The following is an 18,010-nucleotide window of genomic DNA, read 5'->3' on the forward strand; positions in this document are numbered from 1 at the left end:
TGGTTAGACCATCATAGCAGTACTCCGGGATGCAGCCTGGCCTGTGGCAAGAAAGTAGTGCTCATGTTTGGAAGTCAAGCTCCTTTGCAGCCACACAGGATCCAATACCAGTTCCATTCCTATAGTCAATCTGGGGTCACTTTATAGTGCCTTATTTCCCTAAGGGTGATTGTGTCTAGTATCTGCAAATAGGATGCATTCATTTTTCAGAGTTTCCATCTTTCATTTTTCAAAGAGAAGGGATTTTCAGTAGGAACTGATCCAAGAGAGGAGAAGTGACAAGGGAAGAAATGGCTAGTTACCATATGAAGAGTCCTCATTCGGATCCCCTCTAAAGGAATATCTGGGGAGGGGTTGAAGAATTGTGAGTCAGTAGGTCTAGATAGCATGAACAATGATAACTGGAGAGTGAAGATAAACTGGGGTCCCACTTGCTGCTTTAAGGATTTTTGTATTTAATTTTCAATACTTGATTACTGTTTCCCAAGGCAGATATTGGCACATGTGGTCTGACTATGGGACAGAGAATTTCTAGTGAAAGATCTTGCCATACCTGCAGTAATAGTGCACTGTCCTTCACAGTGGCTAGAGCTCTTTTTTTTGCCAAGGTAAATGAGAAGGTACAGTAATGGAGGTCCATGGTGAGTGGTTTTTTTCTAATCAAAGTGGTACAGTACTGATCCATTTTATCATGTTGCGTGTTAAAAAAAAAAAGCCTTCTAAGCAAGAACTTACTGTAATATAGCACAAAAAAGGTCATGATCAATCTAGGTATTCCTTGGGAATATCAGCTGCTATCCCTTTTAACACCTGATTTCAGTTTGCTCTGTTCTATGAATGTCTTTAGTGAGAGCACAGTAAATTGCAGAACTCTGCCAAATTCGATAGGTAAGGGATATAAAAATGAATGTCGTCTGTTGTGAAGGTGTTTTTCACATGGTATATAAACGCGTTAAAACATCTCCACCTGGGCTTCCCTGGTGGCGCAGTGGTTGAGAGTCCGCTTGCTGATGCAGGGGACGTGGGTTCGTGCCCCGGTCCAGGAAGATCCCACATGCCGCGGAACGGCTGGGCCAGTGGGCTGTGGCCGCTGAGCCTGCGCGTCCGGAGCCTGTGCTCTGCAACGGGAGAGGCCACAACAGTGAGAGGCCCGCGTACCGCAAAAAGAAAAAACAAAACATCTCCACCTCAGCAATACAGGGAGGTTAGCTTTGCCTGGGAAGAGAGTTTCAAAACACTTGGTGAGAGGAGCATTTCTCCTCCAGAGAATCAGTGTTCAGCATGAGCTGACCGCTTGCTCACTGTAAGGATAAAGTATCTCAGGTACGTTTTTCTCCACAGATTGTTGACTATCAAGGAATGAATGAAGGTCTACAGCTTATTGGTAATAAGCTTTGATTGTAGATCTGAGCAAGGGAGTTGGGTGTATTGGCAGTCCCAGGGCTCTCTGATCTCTGGATCTTAAGCAGCCTTGTCTGAACCCCAGATCTCACAACACTGAGTCCTATTACTGAACCAGCCTGTGTAGTAGCATCTGCTATCAAAGTATACCTGTCAACTGGTAGGTGTCATCTGATAAGAAAGACCACTCATTTTAATCTCTTGAGATTATAACATTAAAGTGAAGCCCACACTCCTTATTACTGAATTCAAGTCTAGAAACTGATTCTCTGTTTTAAATCAAGGTGGTTCTTGATCCCAACCATTTATTTGGGTCATTTTTTCTAGTTTGGAGTTCTGGGAAAGAACCTTCCAAACCCCATGTAATTCTGCAGCATTACATCCAGATTGACCATTTGGGCAAAGCACAAATGGAAATCCTTTATTGTGTTTTGCATTTTGTAGGATTTATTGAAATAAGAATTCACTGTGATTGTGCTGTCTTCTGGCCAGTGTTGGGCAGCTCTGCTTTAAATTTGGTGAATTTTATTTTCTCTGAAGAGCGAAAAGAGGCACAGTTTAATCTTTGCCTCCACAGGCATATTAAGCTCATGTGTTAATTAATTCTTAGGCTCCTACATTAAATGCCTTGGGTAAACAGATAAATGGACATGTGCTCAGCTGTAATTTTTTTGCAAAAGAAAGATCTGACTTCCATATAGCATTGTTGGATTTCAGAGGCTCTCTGGTGTTTTGATAAATCTAAATGAATGTTGCCTTTAATTTTTCCAGTATGTAATCTATTTAACCATGAGATTCATGCTGCAAGTGAAATCAGGAAGCACTGCAGTGTTGAAGCAAGAGTATTGTTCAATTCATTTGTCTTCCTGATCCTTATTTCACATGTCAGTGTTTACATTACATACTTGTATTTTCTGTGAAAGAAAAAGTTAAATAAATCTTGGCAGTTTGATTTTCCTTTTATTAAGTTGATATTTTCTCTTTTGCTTTTAGCTTTTAAATCTTTGGTGGAGATTGGAACCTGAAGGAGCTCAACTCCTTCCATCACCCCCACTTTCCTCCTTCAGTGTATAGACCTGCCCTCTGTAGACCAAATAGCCCAGAATGTTTATTCTGAAAACTCTGGGAAGAAGCCATTGGAAAACCCAGTGAGGGTTAGTTTAATTTTGTGGAAAAACCAAGCACAGTGGGAACTACTCAGTGTGTCAACATTGTGCCTAAAAGAGAGTTTCTGGGTCCATGTTACGTTTTTGGATTAAGAATCTCTGGGCGGGCTTCCCTGGTGGCGCAGTGGTTGAGAGTCCGCTTGCTGATGCAGGGGACACGGGTTCGTGGCCCGGTCCGGGAAGATCCCACATGCCGCGGAGCAGCTGGGCCCGTGAGCCATGGCCGCTGAGCCTGCGCGTCCGAAGCTTGTGCTCTGCAATGGGAGAGGCCATGACAGTGAGAGGCCTGCATACCGAAAAAAAAAAAGAATCTCTGGGCTTTGAGAGTCTTAATATTCATAGAAATGTGATCTAGTAATATCTAACATTTAGGTAATTTTCCACTTTGTCAGAGGTTGTAAGGAGCAATAAAACTTTTTTTGTGAATGAATTTCTAACGTCATTCCTGTATCTTGCACCTTATAGCCAATAACTTCTAGTAGCCATCTGGTTTAGTACCATTGGTTACCAGTTTTCTTTCCATAGGACCCAAAATGCCCAGGAAACTTGGTTTGATTATTTCTTCCAAGTTGTTTTAGAGAAGGATATTTTATTAATATAATTCCAGAAGGGAGAAGTCCACAGCCCTAATGAATTTCTTTTCCCCTCCTAGAAGGCCATCCTTCTCCCTGTTTATTTCTCTTACTTTTAGGGCCAGCTCGAGTCTCCCTCTCTTTTATGAAGTCTTTCTAGACTTCAGACCCCTGTGATTACTTCCTGAACCCTCTTGAGTACCCAGTGTCTTTACTAATGACATAGAACCTTAACATGCAACCCTTGCAAGCCTGTCTCTCAAGAACATTGTTGGCACGTCTGGGGGCAAAGACCATGTCACACTTCAAGAAACCTTGAACAAAAAAAAAAAAAGAAAGAAACCTTGAACAAAAAAAAAATACAGCTGTTACTTTCAGTTTGGTCGATTTTAGGCCACAGAAAATAGAGCAAGTCATGAGCCCTATAGTAACTCAAAGCGCAATTTGAAAGATGTGAATGAGGCTAAATGCTATGTATATTTTAGGACACATGCTTTCACACAAAGGAGGATTCCTCAGAATACCTTCGAAAAAGAGAGATTGTGTACCTTCATTGAATATTTTTATTATTACTTGGTTTTGGAGAGTCAGACAGCCCACAACACCTTCTGAATGAATTTGGAGCAGAAAGCCTCTCCTCCAGGTGTGAGGAGATGCTCAGTTCCTACCAGATACATGCCCTGCTAGGAAAAGGAAGTCTATAACTGCAAGATGACTTCGTAGTGATACGTTCAAATTCAATAATATCAAGTAGTAAGTGTTTTTTTTGCAGCTGAAAGCTGTTTTGGCTCTCTTCAGCCCTGGAGTTCACCACAGACCTGGCATTGAAACAAATTACAACTAACAGATTTGATAAATGAAATGAGAGACATTCAGATAAGGGATGTGAGAATACAGAATTGTAGTGAGACGACAGGCAGACTGGGAACTCCTATTGTAGCTCCTTAGAATAAACAGCTCGTGATTAACAATTGGGTTAAATAGCATACCTAAGTATGAGCATCTCTTTAAAATATTTAAGGAAATCTTAAGGTATCTTTATGAAATACTTGAAGGTAGTAGGGGTTTTGGGTTTGTTTTTGCTTCTCGTTTCTGGGCTGCATGTTCTGCCTTGACATGCCTAGAGATAAGAGTGTAAATCGGGTGATTCTTGATGGTCCTGTCAGCCAAAAGATGGTGTGAGATAAAAGTAACTTCTGACAAGGGTTTTTTGCAGACCACAGCCATGGATTCCAGCCATTTACTGCCTTAGGAGGATTACCTTTGACTTTTATTTGCCTGTAGGTATTTGGCAACTGGTGCCATTGGACTGTAATTTGCCATTTTAACCCTCGAATTCCAGCTTGCCAAATGAGAAGGGTATGGTTTCTGGTCTGTTTGCTAGGCCGCTTCAGCAGCATTATACTCAATGCTGGAGAAGATGTGACCACAGAGCAGTGATTCTCAGCTGGAGCTCCACGAAACAATCACCTGGGGACCCTTTGAAAATTGCCACTGTCTGCTTGGACCCACCCCCTTCCTCCCAGGGAATTCTGAGTTAGTGGCCCAAGATGGGCCTAGTCATCATTACTTTTTTTTTTTTTAAACTACTTAGGTGATTTTTCTAACTACCCACTGCTATTGATATTAGAGACTGGAAAGCAAACAATCACACGAAAGATCAAAGATAATTAAGTCAGCAAAATGTTTGGAGTCTTTTTCCAATTACAATGCCTGTGAACCCAGCCCTCTTCCCCTCCCCAGACCCTTTTCTCTGCTTTTTCTGCCCTATCAAACCTTACCTGTCCCATCTCTCATTCTTTCTGGGCCCCGCTTTCTGGGAAACAATTAACTAATGTGGTACTGAAGTACACTAATGGATGTTAATAATTTACTCCAGTTCCCTTCTCATTGATCCTCTCATCTCAGTACATTTGAATGATAACAATCTGGAAAAGAGGAATGACTAATCTTGGCAATTTCAGACCCATTCAAGTGCCATTTAATTTATTTATTATATGGGAGGAGAGAGTTTCAGCTGGCAGATCCAACCTTCAGGAAGACTGCCTGGCCTTTTTCAAACCCTACTGGCCCCCTCAGATAAGGACCTGTGGCTGTCTTGAATAGGAGAATGAAAAAAAAATGTGTGTGGGTGTTAAGCCCTCCTGCTCTGGGCACACTGAGGGAGGCTGCTTTGTCGATCTTATATACTTATCTGTTTGTTTGAGACAAGTACAGTGAAGACTTCCCCTTTGTTATTGTGCCACTGGTCTTCGGAGCTTCTCTGGAGCTGCTGCTACTTCCCCCTCCTCACTCCCGCAGACATGAGAGCAAAGATTAATCTCATTTTGAGAGAAATGACCTGATATGTGTTCACCCAACCAGCAAGAAAACACCATGTATCATTCAGGAATTGGTCTTGCTCCTTGTCTCCCTATTAACAATATGTCTCTAAGCCTCCTTGGTATTTCCTATAATATGTTCCCATTTTTTCTTGCCTGTGAAGTATTTGTGGAGTTACGTAGAAAAGGAGGCTGGCTTTGCAGTGCTACATTTATAAAAGAATCTTGTGAATTTTTAAAAAAAACTCAGCCCCTTCCCCTTTCCTTGGGCTTTTTTCTATAATTGTGTTCCCAGAGTCTGTGATATTCTAAAAAATAGAACTCAGAGTTTAAATTTGTTGCCATGCTTTTTGGGTTTTGTTTTTGTTTTACTCCCAAGTATCACAGTTTCTGAAAACTCGAGGCAGCCTTGTCTGCAGTGCCCTAGTGTCCAGCAGAGGGCAGCCTATTCTCAATAAAAATTTCAGCTCTCCTTTTCCTCTAGGAATCTAACTAGTTCCACTAATTGCTGTATCCTTGGTGTCAAAATTCCGGTGTAAATTGAAATATCTGAGTTGCATTTCTTGAGAATCTGTATACTTTAGAATTACACTCCTATATTTCTATAATTACAAAATTTTCCTGGAGAAAACCGTGACCATAATTTGTGACAGCTGGATCATCACCGCTAACAGTGATTCCCTGGTTGGTAAATGATCCACAGGTCAATTCTTCCCAGTTAATTTTACCTCTGTTGACATGACCTTGATGGTCTTCATAGGTAGTAAAAGATATGTGTTTGGTTGAGAGGGGGAAGCAGCTACTTTTAGGGGTAATTACCAGCCATTTACTCATTTTCAAGTTTCCAGACATGAGCAAAGCAGTCTTAATTTTTCCTCTGCTAACTTATTATCAAAGGCAACTCAAAGGCTATATGAATGTTCAGGGTTCTCCCCTCCATCAGATGCCAACACATTATCTACAGCACAGTAGCTCAACTTAAGGTAGAAGGGGCTGAGCCCCTATAAAGTAAACGGTCTGAGAATACCTTTGATTTCTCCTCATGTGTAGGTCATGGGGTGAAAAGCAAACATTTGCAGAAGGAAGTAGAATTTGCATTTAAACGTATAGGGTATCCACTTAGGCAGATTTAGGCCTTTAGGGCCAGACAAGTTCAGCTCTTTGATAAAGAATAGATTGAGGTTTGGGGTTTTTGTCATTTGGGGGGTTTCTTGTTTTCCTTTTATTTTTTTTACCCTCTAGATCATCAGATTTGCTCTGTGCAGAAATAATAGGAGTAATACCTAACACTTATTAAGCATTTACTATATGTCAAGAAGGTTTCAAGTTGCTTTTTTTCCTCACATAATCCTCACAACAACCTTGTGAGCTCGGTAACTATTATCCTCTTTTTAAAGATGGGGAAACTGATACTCAGAGATATTAAATGTCTTGCCCAAGATCACCTGGGTAGAAAGCTGCAGACCTGGGATTCAAACGCAAACAGTCTGTCTGGCTCCAGACCCTCTCTCGTAACCATGATGGTACACTCCCTATTTCATGACCTCTTGTTTGGGTATTGTGCTCAGGTGTCTGGAATGGCTAGATGGGCAGAGATAAGAACAGGGTCTAGTCATAGTCATGTCATTTTTTCAACAACCTTCTTATTCTACCTTCCATAATCGGAGCCCAGAGCTTGTCCTAGTAAGACAGAGTGTTCAGTCTTTGTAGGGGCTTTTCTTTTCTTTCTTTTTTTAAAATATTTTTTATTTTATATTGGCGTATAGTTGATTTACAATGCTATGTTAGTTTCAGGGGTACAGCAAAATGAATCAGTTATACATACACATACATCCATTCTTTTTCAGATTCTTTTCCAATAGAGGTTATTACAGAGTATTGAGTAGAATTCCCTGTGCTATACAGTAGGTCCTTGTTGATTATCTGTTTTATATAGAGGAGTGTGTATCTGTTAATCCCAAATTCCTAATTTATCCCTCCCCCCACCTTTCCACTTTGGTAACCATAAGTTTGTTTCCGAAGTCTGTGAATCTGTTTTTGTGTTGTATGTCTATTGCCATACCACCCTGAATATGCCCACTCTCATCTGTAGGGGATTTTCTAGAACACTGTGAGCCCTCAGCTAATTTTAATTTCACACTAGAAAGGGAGCTGATTTCCTGAAGTCCTAGAAGTCAGTGGAAATTCTGGTTTCTAATTACAGTTCCAGCTGAATCTCTGCTGAGATGTGAATGGTGTGTCCAGGGGTCTTGGCACTGCTTCTTTCTTACTCCTGTGACCTTTTTCCTAACAGTTCTGTTGGGCAGGTCAGAGAAAAAAAAGGGGGGGCTTCCGTGGTGGTCCAGTGGTTAAGAATCTGCCTTCCAGTGCAGGGGATGCAGGTTCGATCCCTGGTCAAGGAACTAAGATCCCACATGCTGCAGGGCAACTAAGCCTGTGTGCCACTGCTACTGAGCCTGCATGCTTTAGAGCCTGTGCGCCACAACTAGAGAGAAGCCCGTGTGCTGCAACAAAGATCCCACACACTGCAACTAAGACCCAACGCAGCCAAATAAATAAATAAATATTTTTTAATGGGAAAGAATACCATCTTCAGGGGACACCACAGGGAAAAGCTTTTAGGGGACCTGGAATATTTAAGTAATCCCTGCTTTTGCTAAATCAAACCTCTGTCTAATTGGGATCTGGGGACAGTATGCCCTGATGCTGGAAGCTACTTATGTTGGCTGGGCGTAGTACAATACATGGTGATGAGGGCTTACAAAAATAAGGGAGAAGGGAATCTGGACTCTACCCCATGGACATAGCAGGGCTAGTTAGGGAATAGCTGGCAGGAGGGGACTATTAATACACATCTATGGATGTCACAGGGGAAACCAACCAGGGGGAGGCAGAGTGCAGTCTACAGTGTGGTAACCAAGAGCCAGAAGGTGTGTTTGTTTGAATATGTAATAATTTTTATGGTTCAGTATTCAAAAAGCTTAAATGCAATGTGATATTCCGGATTGGGTCCTGAAACAGAAAAAAAGACATTAGTGGAAAAATGGATGAAATTTGAGTAAAATCTGGAGTTTAGTAAATAGTAAAAACCAAACAAACAAAAGGATAAATGGAAAACTTGAAAAATCTCCCATTTCTGTTTCCCAGATACCCATAATCAACCAATGTGATCAGTCATGTGCGTTCTTCTAGAGATTTTTTTTAATGCTTATACAAGCACATGTATGTGCATTCCATTTTATACAAATAATAAGATACTATATACATTGTTCTGGCACTTGCTTTTTTTTTTAAATCTTAAGATATTTTGATATTAACTATTTAGGAGTAATCTATTAATTCTGAACATTTTCAGTTTAAATTACACTGTGTACCACAATTTCAATAACACTGTGTACCTTACTTTTTCACTTAACACTGTAACAAAGGTTTTTTTGTTGGGCTGTGTATAGCATCTGGCAAGATAACCAGGGGTCTGTCCTAAGAATGTTAGGGCCCATGATAGGACTCAGGGGCCTAAGACTTTTGAGAAAGGTCACCATGTCATGTCTGCTTGATCTCCAGATTGGTTGTATTGTAAATCTACCCTTGTGGTCAGGGGAAGTACTAATTCTGACTGCTGTTCTTCAGGAATTGGGGGCCGACAGACCTTGAACTTAGGTCTCCAGGTGTCCTTTTTATGTGTTTGGTGTGGGCACCAGATTCAGTGATTCAGTGAGCCCCTGGAAATCAAAAACATAACTGCTAACAATCGTGTCATGCCTACCATTTACAAGGTACTTTACAGTATGGATCTTATTCCTCACAACAACCCCAAGAGAGAAGTAAGGTAAGATCTGTCCCTATCTTACCAATGAGAAAGCCTTCTGGAAGGCCTTGAGTCAGGTCTTCTGACTCTAAATCATGTAGATTTCATCATCCTTTCACATTGGTCCTCTCTGTTGCCACAGCTCAGTTGATTGGAATGTTTTCTTTCCTGCTTCTGTTTCCTCAGTAGATGATAACTATTAATGGCTAATATCTGAGGGCTTACTCTTGTCAGGTACCAATCTAAGCACTCTATGTGAATTATTTAATCTTAACCACATGCGGTAAAGCTTTACAGCCCCACTCTACAGATGAAGAAACCAAGATTCAGAGAGGATAAGTTATTTGCCCAAAGTCACACATTAGTAACTGGTAGAGCTGGGATGTCAATCTAGGTCTTCCTGATTCCACTGTATACTCTCGTAACCACTGTATAGACTGCCCTGAATCAGAACTGTCTCATTTCTTTGATTTGTTCTTCCCAAGAATTCAAACAAAGTTTTGCTCTGGAAATCCAATTTTACCTACGGTGATAAGCTGTGGCACGGAGGGAGGGGATAAAGCAAGGGACAGTGAGAATCCCTGATTATGAGTTCTATAGCTTCTTCCGAGTCACTGTGTGGGTCCAGGTAAAGTCTCTTTCTCTTTGTCAAGTATTCCCAGCCATAATATTGGGATTAAAATTTTGCCACAAAGTGGAAAAGAGAAAAAAGGAGAAAATATTGAGGTAAAGTTGAGGGGAAAATATTTGAGTCCCACAGAATGAAGACATTCTTTGTATAAATATAAATTGGAAATATCGTTAATGCTACAGTGATAATTACTACTCTGCAGTGAATTAAGTACAGACCTGGGAATCAGTTTCCCAGGGTCATCTTGCTAAATGAACAGAGTTGGAACATGCCTGTATGTGCCTCAGGTTTTCTGTGCATGAACTGGGCCACCCACCGCTTCCTTGACGGCCTCTCAATGGGATGACACTTCTGGGTCTGCCCTGAGAGAACCACCTACACGTAGTTCTCTCCCCTGCACTCAGCCTTCTCCCAGTAGGGTGACTGTGGAGCAGATCAGCCCTTGAATGAGTGCTTATTTGCAAAGCTCTGTGAGGAAGAGGCAACTTTAATACACGTGAGGCAAGAGGCAGGAGGATACGCCAATGTCATCCAAGCTTCCTCAGGACTGACCCTTTTGTGTTGTGACACTGAGAGCTGTTGATCCCATCTGCCTGTGCTTCTGTGTATTCTCCATGCTTCATCTGACAGGAACTGGCAAGTCTAACCTTGTCTTCCTTTGATTCATTTGATGAGTGAACTGTATGTGGGTGTCAGAACTCAGTGCTTTCGTGCTGAGCATGTCACATTGTTTCCCAAGGGTTGCCTTAAATCCTCAGCCTAATCTCAGCGGCTGCCTCTGATGCTCCCCGGCCACTAGCTTCTTGTGGTGTGTGTGGGATGTGGAAAGGAGAACCAGAGGGAGCAGCAGAGGGGGGAGGGGGATATAGAAACAGCTCAGTGCCACAGGACTGTATTTGCAGTGCTTTGCTAGCTTCCAGGAACCACGCGAAAGAGGGATCATTATAATCTGGCAAAAACCACAACCAAAAGGGACAGAATTGTTTAGTGATAAGCAGCTGTAGCTGTCATTTGCTTTTCCTGGACAGAGGTGGCCTCCAAAGTCTACCTGAGCAGACCTTTCAGACTCTCCATGAGCAGATGCTTCTTTGTTGACATGGAAATTATTTTTCCAGATGAATTTTTAAAATCAGTGACTTTCAAACATCAGTGAACATTAAAATCACCAGGGGTGAACGGCAAGATGTGCCCCATTCTCAGGGATTCTGATTCAGTAGATCCGGGGTGGAGGCCAGGAATCTGCATTTTTAACAAGCATATTAGGTGATTCAGATAGTCAGTGGACTACATTCCCCAAAAGACAGTCTTAGATTTAGTTCCAGTTTCCATTCAGCCCAGTGTTTGAAATAGCCTCTTTCTGCTGCAGTCTGTTTGTTTTAATCACTTTATTGAAGGATTTACTAGCATCTCCACGTTTACTACCTGTTTCATCCTCACATCATCGCAGTAACTAGAGAGGGAATCAGAGGTGGTTAGCTCCATTTTATTGGGGGTGAGGGGGTGGGAGGTGGGACTGAGGCATAGGGAGAGGTAAGTCACGATAAGTCAGAGACAGAGGTGGGCACGGAAGTCCAGAATTGATGACTCTCAAACCGGGCAATTTTCTGGGGCCTATTTTCTCAGCTTGTGTTATTCCATAGGTGTCCAATTCATTGTGCTTGGGTAAGCAAAGCATATTTGAGTTTTAACAAAATAGCTTAGCATCCATCAGTGTGCTAGTTTTTGTTTATCATACCGAAGCTCGTCTAAGCCTGAGCTAATATCTAGAGATGATATGTGTGGAACTGACTTAATGTGCTTCTTTCTGCGCTTGCTTCCTTCATCATTTCTGAAGCCTTTTCACATAAACTATAAGGGAACAGATTTCTTCTCCTCATGCCAATAGGAACCCCCTCTGATCTAACTGGTAAAGTACTAAATCAAAAAAACTATTAACTTTCCGCTTCTCAAGTAGTACTTGGATCCATTTCTAAGGAAAAAAATCTTGAAAACCCTAAGTTTACTTAAATTATTTTTATTACCATGTTACTTAAATTTACAAATATAAAGTAGGAATATAATGTTCTTTTATTTATAGTTCTTATACAACTAAAAAAAACAAAATAGATTTATAAGTTAAATACAAATGAAGCCACAAAACTAATACTACTCATATTAATATTATAGTAATTTAACACGGCAAATGATGTATTTTGCTGAGACTAAATTATCCCTTGTATTGTGACTGTTATTGCCTGCGAAAGCTCAGCTTCTTTTGAGTTCAACATGCTTATGCCACCAAGTGACCTATATTATCTCAATTTTCTCACCACTTTTCTGTTAGAACTACTGTGACAGTGCAGTCCTATGATGTGATTTGGCTTTCATTTTGTGCTTGAAAACACCAGTTTCATTTTAAATCCACCTCTGTTCTTTTCTCACGATCCCAGAACAATAAAAGCAGCAATGAACACACATGCAATGTAGGTATTGAGATCACGTGGCAATACCAGGTTATAAAGTAGTCATCCAAATAATCCAGAATATGCTTATGCAAATCTAAAAAAAAATTATCAAAATGAAAACAAAATTAGGGACTTCCCTGGTGGTCCAGTGGTTAAGAATCCGCCTTCCAATGCAGGGGACGTGGGTTTGATCCCTGGTCAAGGAACTAAGATCCCACATGCCGCGGAACCACTAAGCCCGCGTGCTGCAACTACTGAGCCCATGCACAACTAGAGAGAAGCCCAGGCGCCTCAAAGAAAGTTCCCACATGCTGCAAGGAAGATCCCGTGTGCCACAACTAAGACCAGATGCAGCCAAATAAATATTTTTTAAAAAAGACAAAACTCTAGAGAACACATGCACAAACCTAAATTGAGAATTACTGTTCAGATCCATTGATTCCCAAACTTTCACTATGATCAAAAGCCTCATCTACTGTGTTTACTTCCAAGAACCTCATATTTTTTTTTGTTTTTTTCTTTTTTTGTGGTACGCGGGCCTCTCACTGTTGTGGCCTCTCCCTTTGCGGAGCACAGGCTCCGGACGCGCAGGCTCAGCGGCCATGGCTCATGGGCCTAGCCGCTCCGCGGAATGTGGGATCTTCCCGGACCGGGCCACGAACCCGTGTCCCCTGCATCGGCAGGCGGACTCTCAACCACTGCGCCACCAGGGAAGCCCGAACCCCATGTTTTTTTTAAAAAGTCTCCTAAATTAGATTTATTAATAATTTTACTTTTTTTATTAATCAAACACATAGAATTATCATTTCAGAGCTTGTGATCACCATAGGTAGCTATCAATCTAAGCTGCTTAAATTATAGTTCAAAACAAACAAACAGAAAGGGACATTGTAGTTATTCCATGCTGCCCTAACAAGGGTAAATGGAAACTTCCCACTAAATTTTGTAAGAAAGCACTCCCATACCCTCACCTCCTGCCACTGCTGCCTTTGAGGACTTCTGGAGTTCTAGAGAGGTCAGTTTAGCCTTTCTTGTACAAGCAAAGTAGCCACGCCACCCAATTTGGAAGGATTAAAGCTTGTCCTAGTTTTGCTTGATTGTTGTACTTCTAGCATGCTAAAGACCTAAAAAATGGGAGGAAGAAAATACAACAGAAGGCACCATTCCAGTACCAAACTGAAAAGAAACAAAAACAAGAGAGCAACATGTTTTTAACAGCTTGCATGGAGAAAGCGGAAAAAATATTGACTGGGGAGTTTGGATAGCGCTGTTCATTTTCTCTCACCGCCCGCGTTATTTGTCTTACGGGGCAGGAGCCAGATACAATTCTGGCGCACAGGCCGGAGGAAGAGGTGGAGGGGTTTTGTGGAAGTTTGAGGATAGCGGGGAAATTAGGACTGGAGACCCAAATGGCTCAGGGCCAGGATGAAGTCAGGAGAGGCGCTAAATCTTTTTTCCTCCTGTCCTTGGGCATCCTCGTTGGTCCGCCTGAGTCCTAAGAGGGCACAGCATGGTTCACTCAGGTAGTCCCCGACGCCTTCAGATCATGAGCAGGACGAATCCCCGCCCCTGTCTTTTGCCTGGGGAAAGGACACGCGGGCTCCTTTCGCTTTCTCAGCCCACCTGTCTTTTGGAGTTCAGACGTGCACCTCCAGCAACGGGGTCCGGGATGGGGCCTCCACCGGCCGGCCGGGCACTTAGTTCCCAGACCTCAGCACCAGCCGAGCCTGGGTCTTAGCCCCGCCTCTCCGGGCGCGGGGCGGGGCCTGGGCGCGGGGCGGGGCCTGGGAGCGAAGCGGGCGGTGGCGACCAAGCGGAGGAGAAAGAACATGGCGGGCGTGGCGGGGCCCCGCATGGGCCAGGGGGCAGCGGGCGGAGATGGAGACGATTCGCTCTACCCGATCGCGGTATTAATCGACGAGCTGCGCAATGAGGATGTGCAGGTACTGGAGTCGGGCCGGGGAGCGGAGGCGGGCTCGGCCGGGCGCGTGGTAGGGAAGGGGGAAGGCCCGCCCCGGGGCAGGGGAGGCCCGGGGATTAAAAGCTGGGACTCGGAGCAGAAACTTGACAGGGAGGAGGGGAGAGATCCGTGAGGGATTCTGGTGGCTCGACCCGACGGGCCGGGAACCTCTCCAGCACCCCTTGTCCCGGCCCGCTGAGGCTTTGGCCCGGCGGTCGCACCGGGTCCGGGGCGGTTGTGGGGGAACCGGCTTCCGTCCTGGGCCCTCCTTCCGGGTCGGGCGGTGGGAACGCCGCGTCCAGCCTTGGGCGGGTCGTCCCTGTAGCTGAGCGAGCGGGAGGAGGGCGGAGCGGAACCGCGAGGGCCTGGAGCGGGCTGCAAGGATGCCAAGGCGCCCAGTGAAGTGCAGGTGAATGACTGCCTTCCGCTGGGCTTGTGGCGTAGAAATTAGGTTGGATGGCTAACTAACCTAGAGGAGGCGGTGTATCACCTCTGATGGAACTTTTCTTTGAAAAGGCAGGGGTTGTACTCAACCGTTTCACCTGCTTCACCACTGCCAAAGTTCTCTCTTTTTAAAATTGTCTCACTTTTCTGAATATTGTATTTTCTTTCATTTCTTTAATGGGCCCGTCAACGTGTTTCTCCTAAGAAATCTTCCTTTAGCTAATGAAGACGTGTTCCACTGTTCTTGAGGTTCCTCATAGAATAAAATCTAAATTAAAGGTTTTCTTCATTCTTACCTGTATGTTATTATCTCACCTGTTTGCAACTGCTGTCCTTTTTTTATTAAATTTTTTAAAAATGATTCACATTTAAAAAAAAATTATTTTATTTATTTTTTGCTGTGTTGGGTCTTCATTGCTGCCCACGGGCTTCATTGCGGGCTTCTCATGTTGCGGAGCACGGGCTCTAGGCATGGGGACTTCAGTAGTTGTGGCTCGAGGGCTCTAGAGTGCAGGCTCAGTAGTTGTGGCGCACGGGCCTAGTTGTTCCGCGGCATGTGGGATCTTCCCTGACCAGGGCTCGAACCTGTGTCCCCTACATTGGCAGGCAGATTCTTAACCACTGCGCCATCAGGGAAGCATGCAACTACTGTCTTTTGGTCTAAATCACAACTGTTTCTTGACTTCGTTCTTTCTACTTTTTTAAAGCTCCGTCTCAATAGTATTAAGAAATTATCAACAATTGCTCTAGCACTTGGAGTAGAAAGGACGCGAACTGAACTGCTGCCTTTCCTTACAGGTATGTGACTCTTGGAGGAAAGACATGGGCATTTCTGTTTTCCAGTGGCTTTCAAAACTTTGGCTATTTTTTTTCGAATTTGTTACCCACAGTATTAGTAAGTACTAAACTGAGCCTGCTGTTTCCCATGAAGAAACAGGACAGCATATACTGTAATTTTGTGGCCAGACATATTCAGACCTTAACTATTTAGCTAATAGGAAAGTAATTGATATGGATTATGAATTTCTAACTCATTCTGTAAAACAGATCCACAAAGACTCTTGATTGAGAAGGAGGAAAAGGCTGTTAGGACTGTGACAGACCATCTAGTTACATATTGAGTCTATTCCTAGTTTTGTGTGAGTGTCCAGCTCTGGGCCAGATATCCTTGTTGATGAGTACTGGGTTGTTGTCATTTCCAGATACAATTTATGATGAAGATGAGGTACTGTTAGCTCTTGCTGAGCAGCTGGGAAATTTCACTGGCCTGGTGGGAGGTCCTGACTTTGCCCACTGTTTGTTGGTGAGTATATTCTGCCTACTCTCCTTCTACAACTTTTGCAGTATAAATGATACCCTGTTTGGTGATAGGCACACTGCAGCATTTTTTATACAGATCTTTTTATGGATAGTCACAGTGTTAGCTACTGAGAGGACAAATAACTAGGCCCTTTGGACTCAATTAACCCTTTCTTATTTTTTCTGACTATGAATTAAAGAACTTCTCCCTCTTTTTTGCCTCTGTAGATTTGTTAATTTAGAGGTCAAGAGAAAAAGGATTTGATGGTTTTTGTTCATGGCTTTTTCCCCCTTACAGTGGAAATCTTAATGCTCATCTAGCAATGTTATGGCTTTGGGAATGTTTATTAGTTTTGTCTTTAATTGTAACTTTTGCTTCTGACTTACTTTGCGAATTTGATGAATTCAGTTTAATTTAGTTGACATTTATTGAGAACCTATTATATCAGGCACTGAAGTTACAATGTTAATGTTAGAGAAGAGCATTATGAATGGAATGAGGCCTCTGTCCTTATGTGTCAACAAATAATTACTGTGCGGTGTTAGATGGAAAATTTTGAAGCACATAAAAGGCATTCAAGTAATAGAGAAGGGCAAGTGATTAACCCAGGGTGATCAGGGAAGATCTGTTGGGAGAGAATGTCTGAACTAGGTTTTGAAGGATGACTAGGAATTTGCCAGTTAGACAAGATAGGGCTGAATGCTTCCGGGCTTAAATATTGTCTGTATTATGTTGCTGACTCTTGTGACTTCTGTCTTTACCTCTTACCTTTCCATGGAACTCCAGTTATAGATATATGTAGAAAGATAGATATAAATATCTGTGTTTGTCTTTCTCTATATATCTGCCTGTGATTTTTCTACTTGGATGTCAAACAGGCATTTCAAATTTAATATCTAAAACAGCATCAATTTTCTCCCCCAAATATGCCTCCTAATTAGTTGCCCCATTGCAGTAAATGGCATCACCGTCTACCCAGTTGCACAAACCAAAACCTAGAAGACATTCTTGAATTCGCTTTCCCTCATTTCCCACATCTAACCCATTAGTAACTCCTATAGATTCTATATATATTCCAAATCAGTTCACTCTCCTTCATCCCTACTACCACCTAGCTCTTCATTCCTCTAATCTTTCTAGACGACATGATCTTTCCTCTAGATTACTGCAGTAACTTTCTAACTAGTTGCCTTCCACTCATGCCTCCCGCCCCACCACTACAGTTCACTCTTCACCCAGTGGGTGGATCACTCACTACCTGCCACGACTCTTAGAAAATCCCAAATTTCTACCTTAGCTTGTACCTTAGTTTACAAAACTTGCCCCTATGAGCTTATCTCATGTGTTCCCTCGTAATAACCTCATTCCATTCACGATGGTCTTCTTTCTGTTCTTTGAATAAACCAGGTTTATTGCCTTAAGACTTTTGCCCTAGGTATTCCCTATAATAAAATGTTTCTTTTTTGAGCTTCCTGGGGCTGTCTCTTTGTCATTCACATATCAACTTTAATGCATCTCAGAGACCTTCGCTGACCACTCAACCTGAAATTGCTTCCCCACTCACCCCTTATCACATTATCCTATTCTTTTTTTTTTTTAGCCGCACCGCTTGGCTTGTGGGATCTTAGTTCCCCGACCAGGGATTGAACCTGGGCCCCTGGCAGTGAAAGCATGGAGTCCTAACCATTGGGCGGCCAGGGAATTCCCCTTATTCTAGTTCTTTACAGAACACTCAACACCATCTAGTTGGTTTCGTGACTAGTTGTTATCTTCCTCCATTAGAATGTAAACTATATTCAATATCCTGTGATAAACCATAATGGAAAAGACTGTATGTATATGTATAACTGAATCACTTTGCTGAAATTAACACAACATTGTACATCAACTGTACATGAATAAAATAAATTAAAAAAAATAAAATCAAAAGACCCAAAAAAGAAAAAAAAAGAATGTGAACTCC

The 18,010-nt window shown here is 42.5% G+C and overlaps 1 protein-coding gene across 2 annotated transcripts in view; it reads left to right on the forward strand.

The window, feature by feature from the left end:
* Positions 1-14,172: 14,172 nt before the first annotated feature.
* PPP2R1B (protein phosphatase 2 scaffold subunit Abeta) overlaps positions 14,173-18,010 on the forward strand; it is a 36,014-nt gene continuing 32,176 nt past the window's right edge. For both annotated transcript variants that reach the window (XM_065881490.1, XM_065881491.1), the window contains exons 1-3: positions 14,173-14,286; positions 15,455-15,545; positions 15,950-16,050. In XM_065881490.1, coding sequence (XP_065737562.1) covers positions 14,173-14,286; positions 15,455-15,545; positions 15,950-16,050 — 306 coding nt within the window. The remainder of the gene's footprint in view (positions 14,287-15,454; positions 15,546-15,949; positions 16,051-18,010) is intronic.

This window comes from Phocoena phocoena, chromosome 8 (genome assembly GCF_963924675.1).
Source record: "Phocoena phocoena chromosome 8, mPhoPho1.1, whole genome shotgun sequence".
Lineage (NCBI taxonomy): Eukaryota > Metazoa > Chordata > Mammalia > Artiodactyla > Phocoenidae > Phocoena > Phocoena phocoena.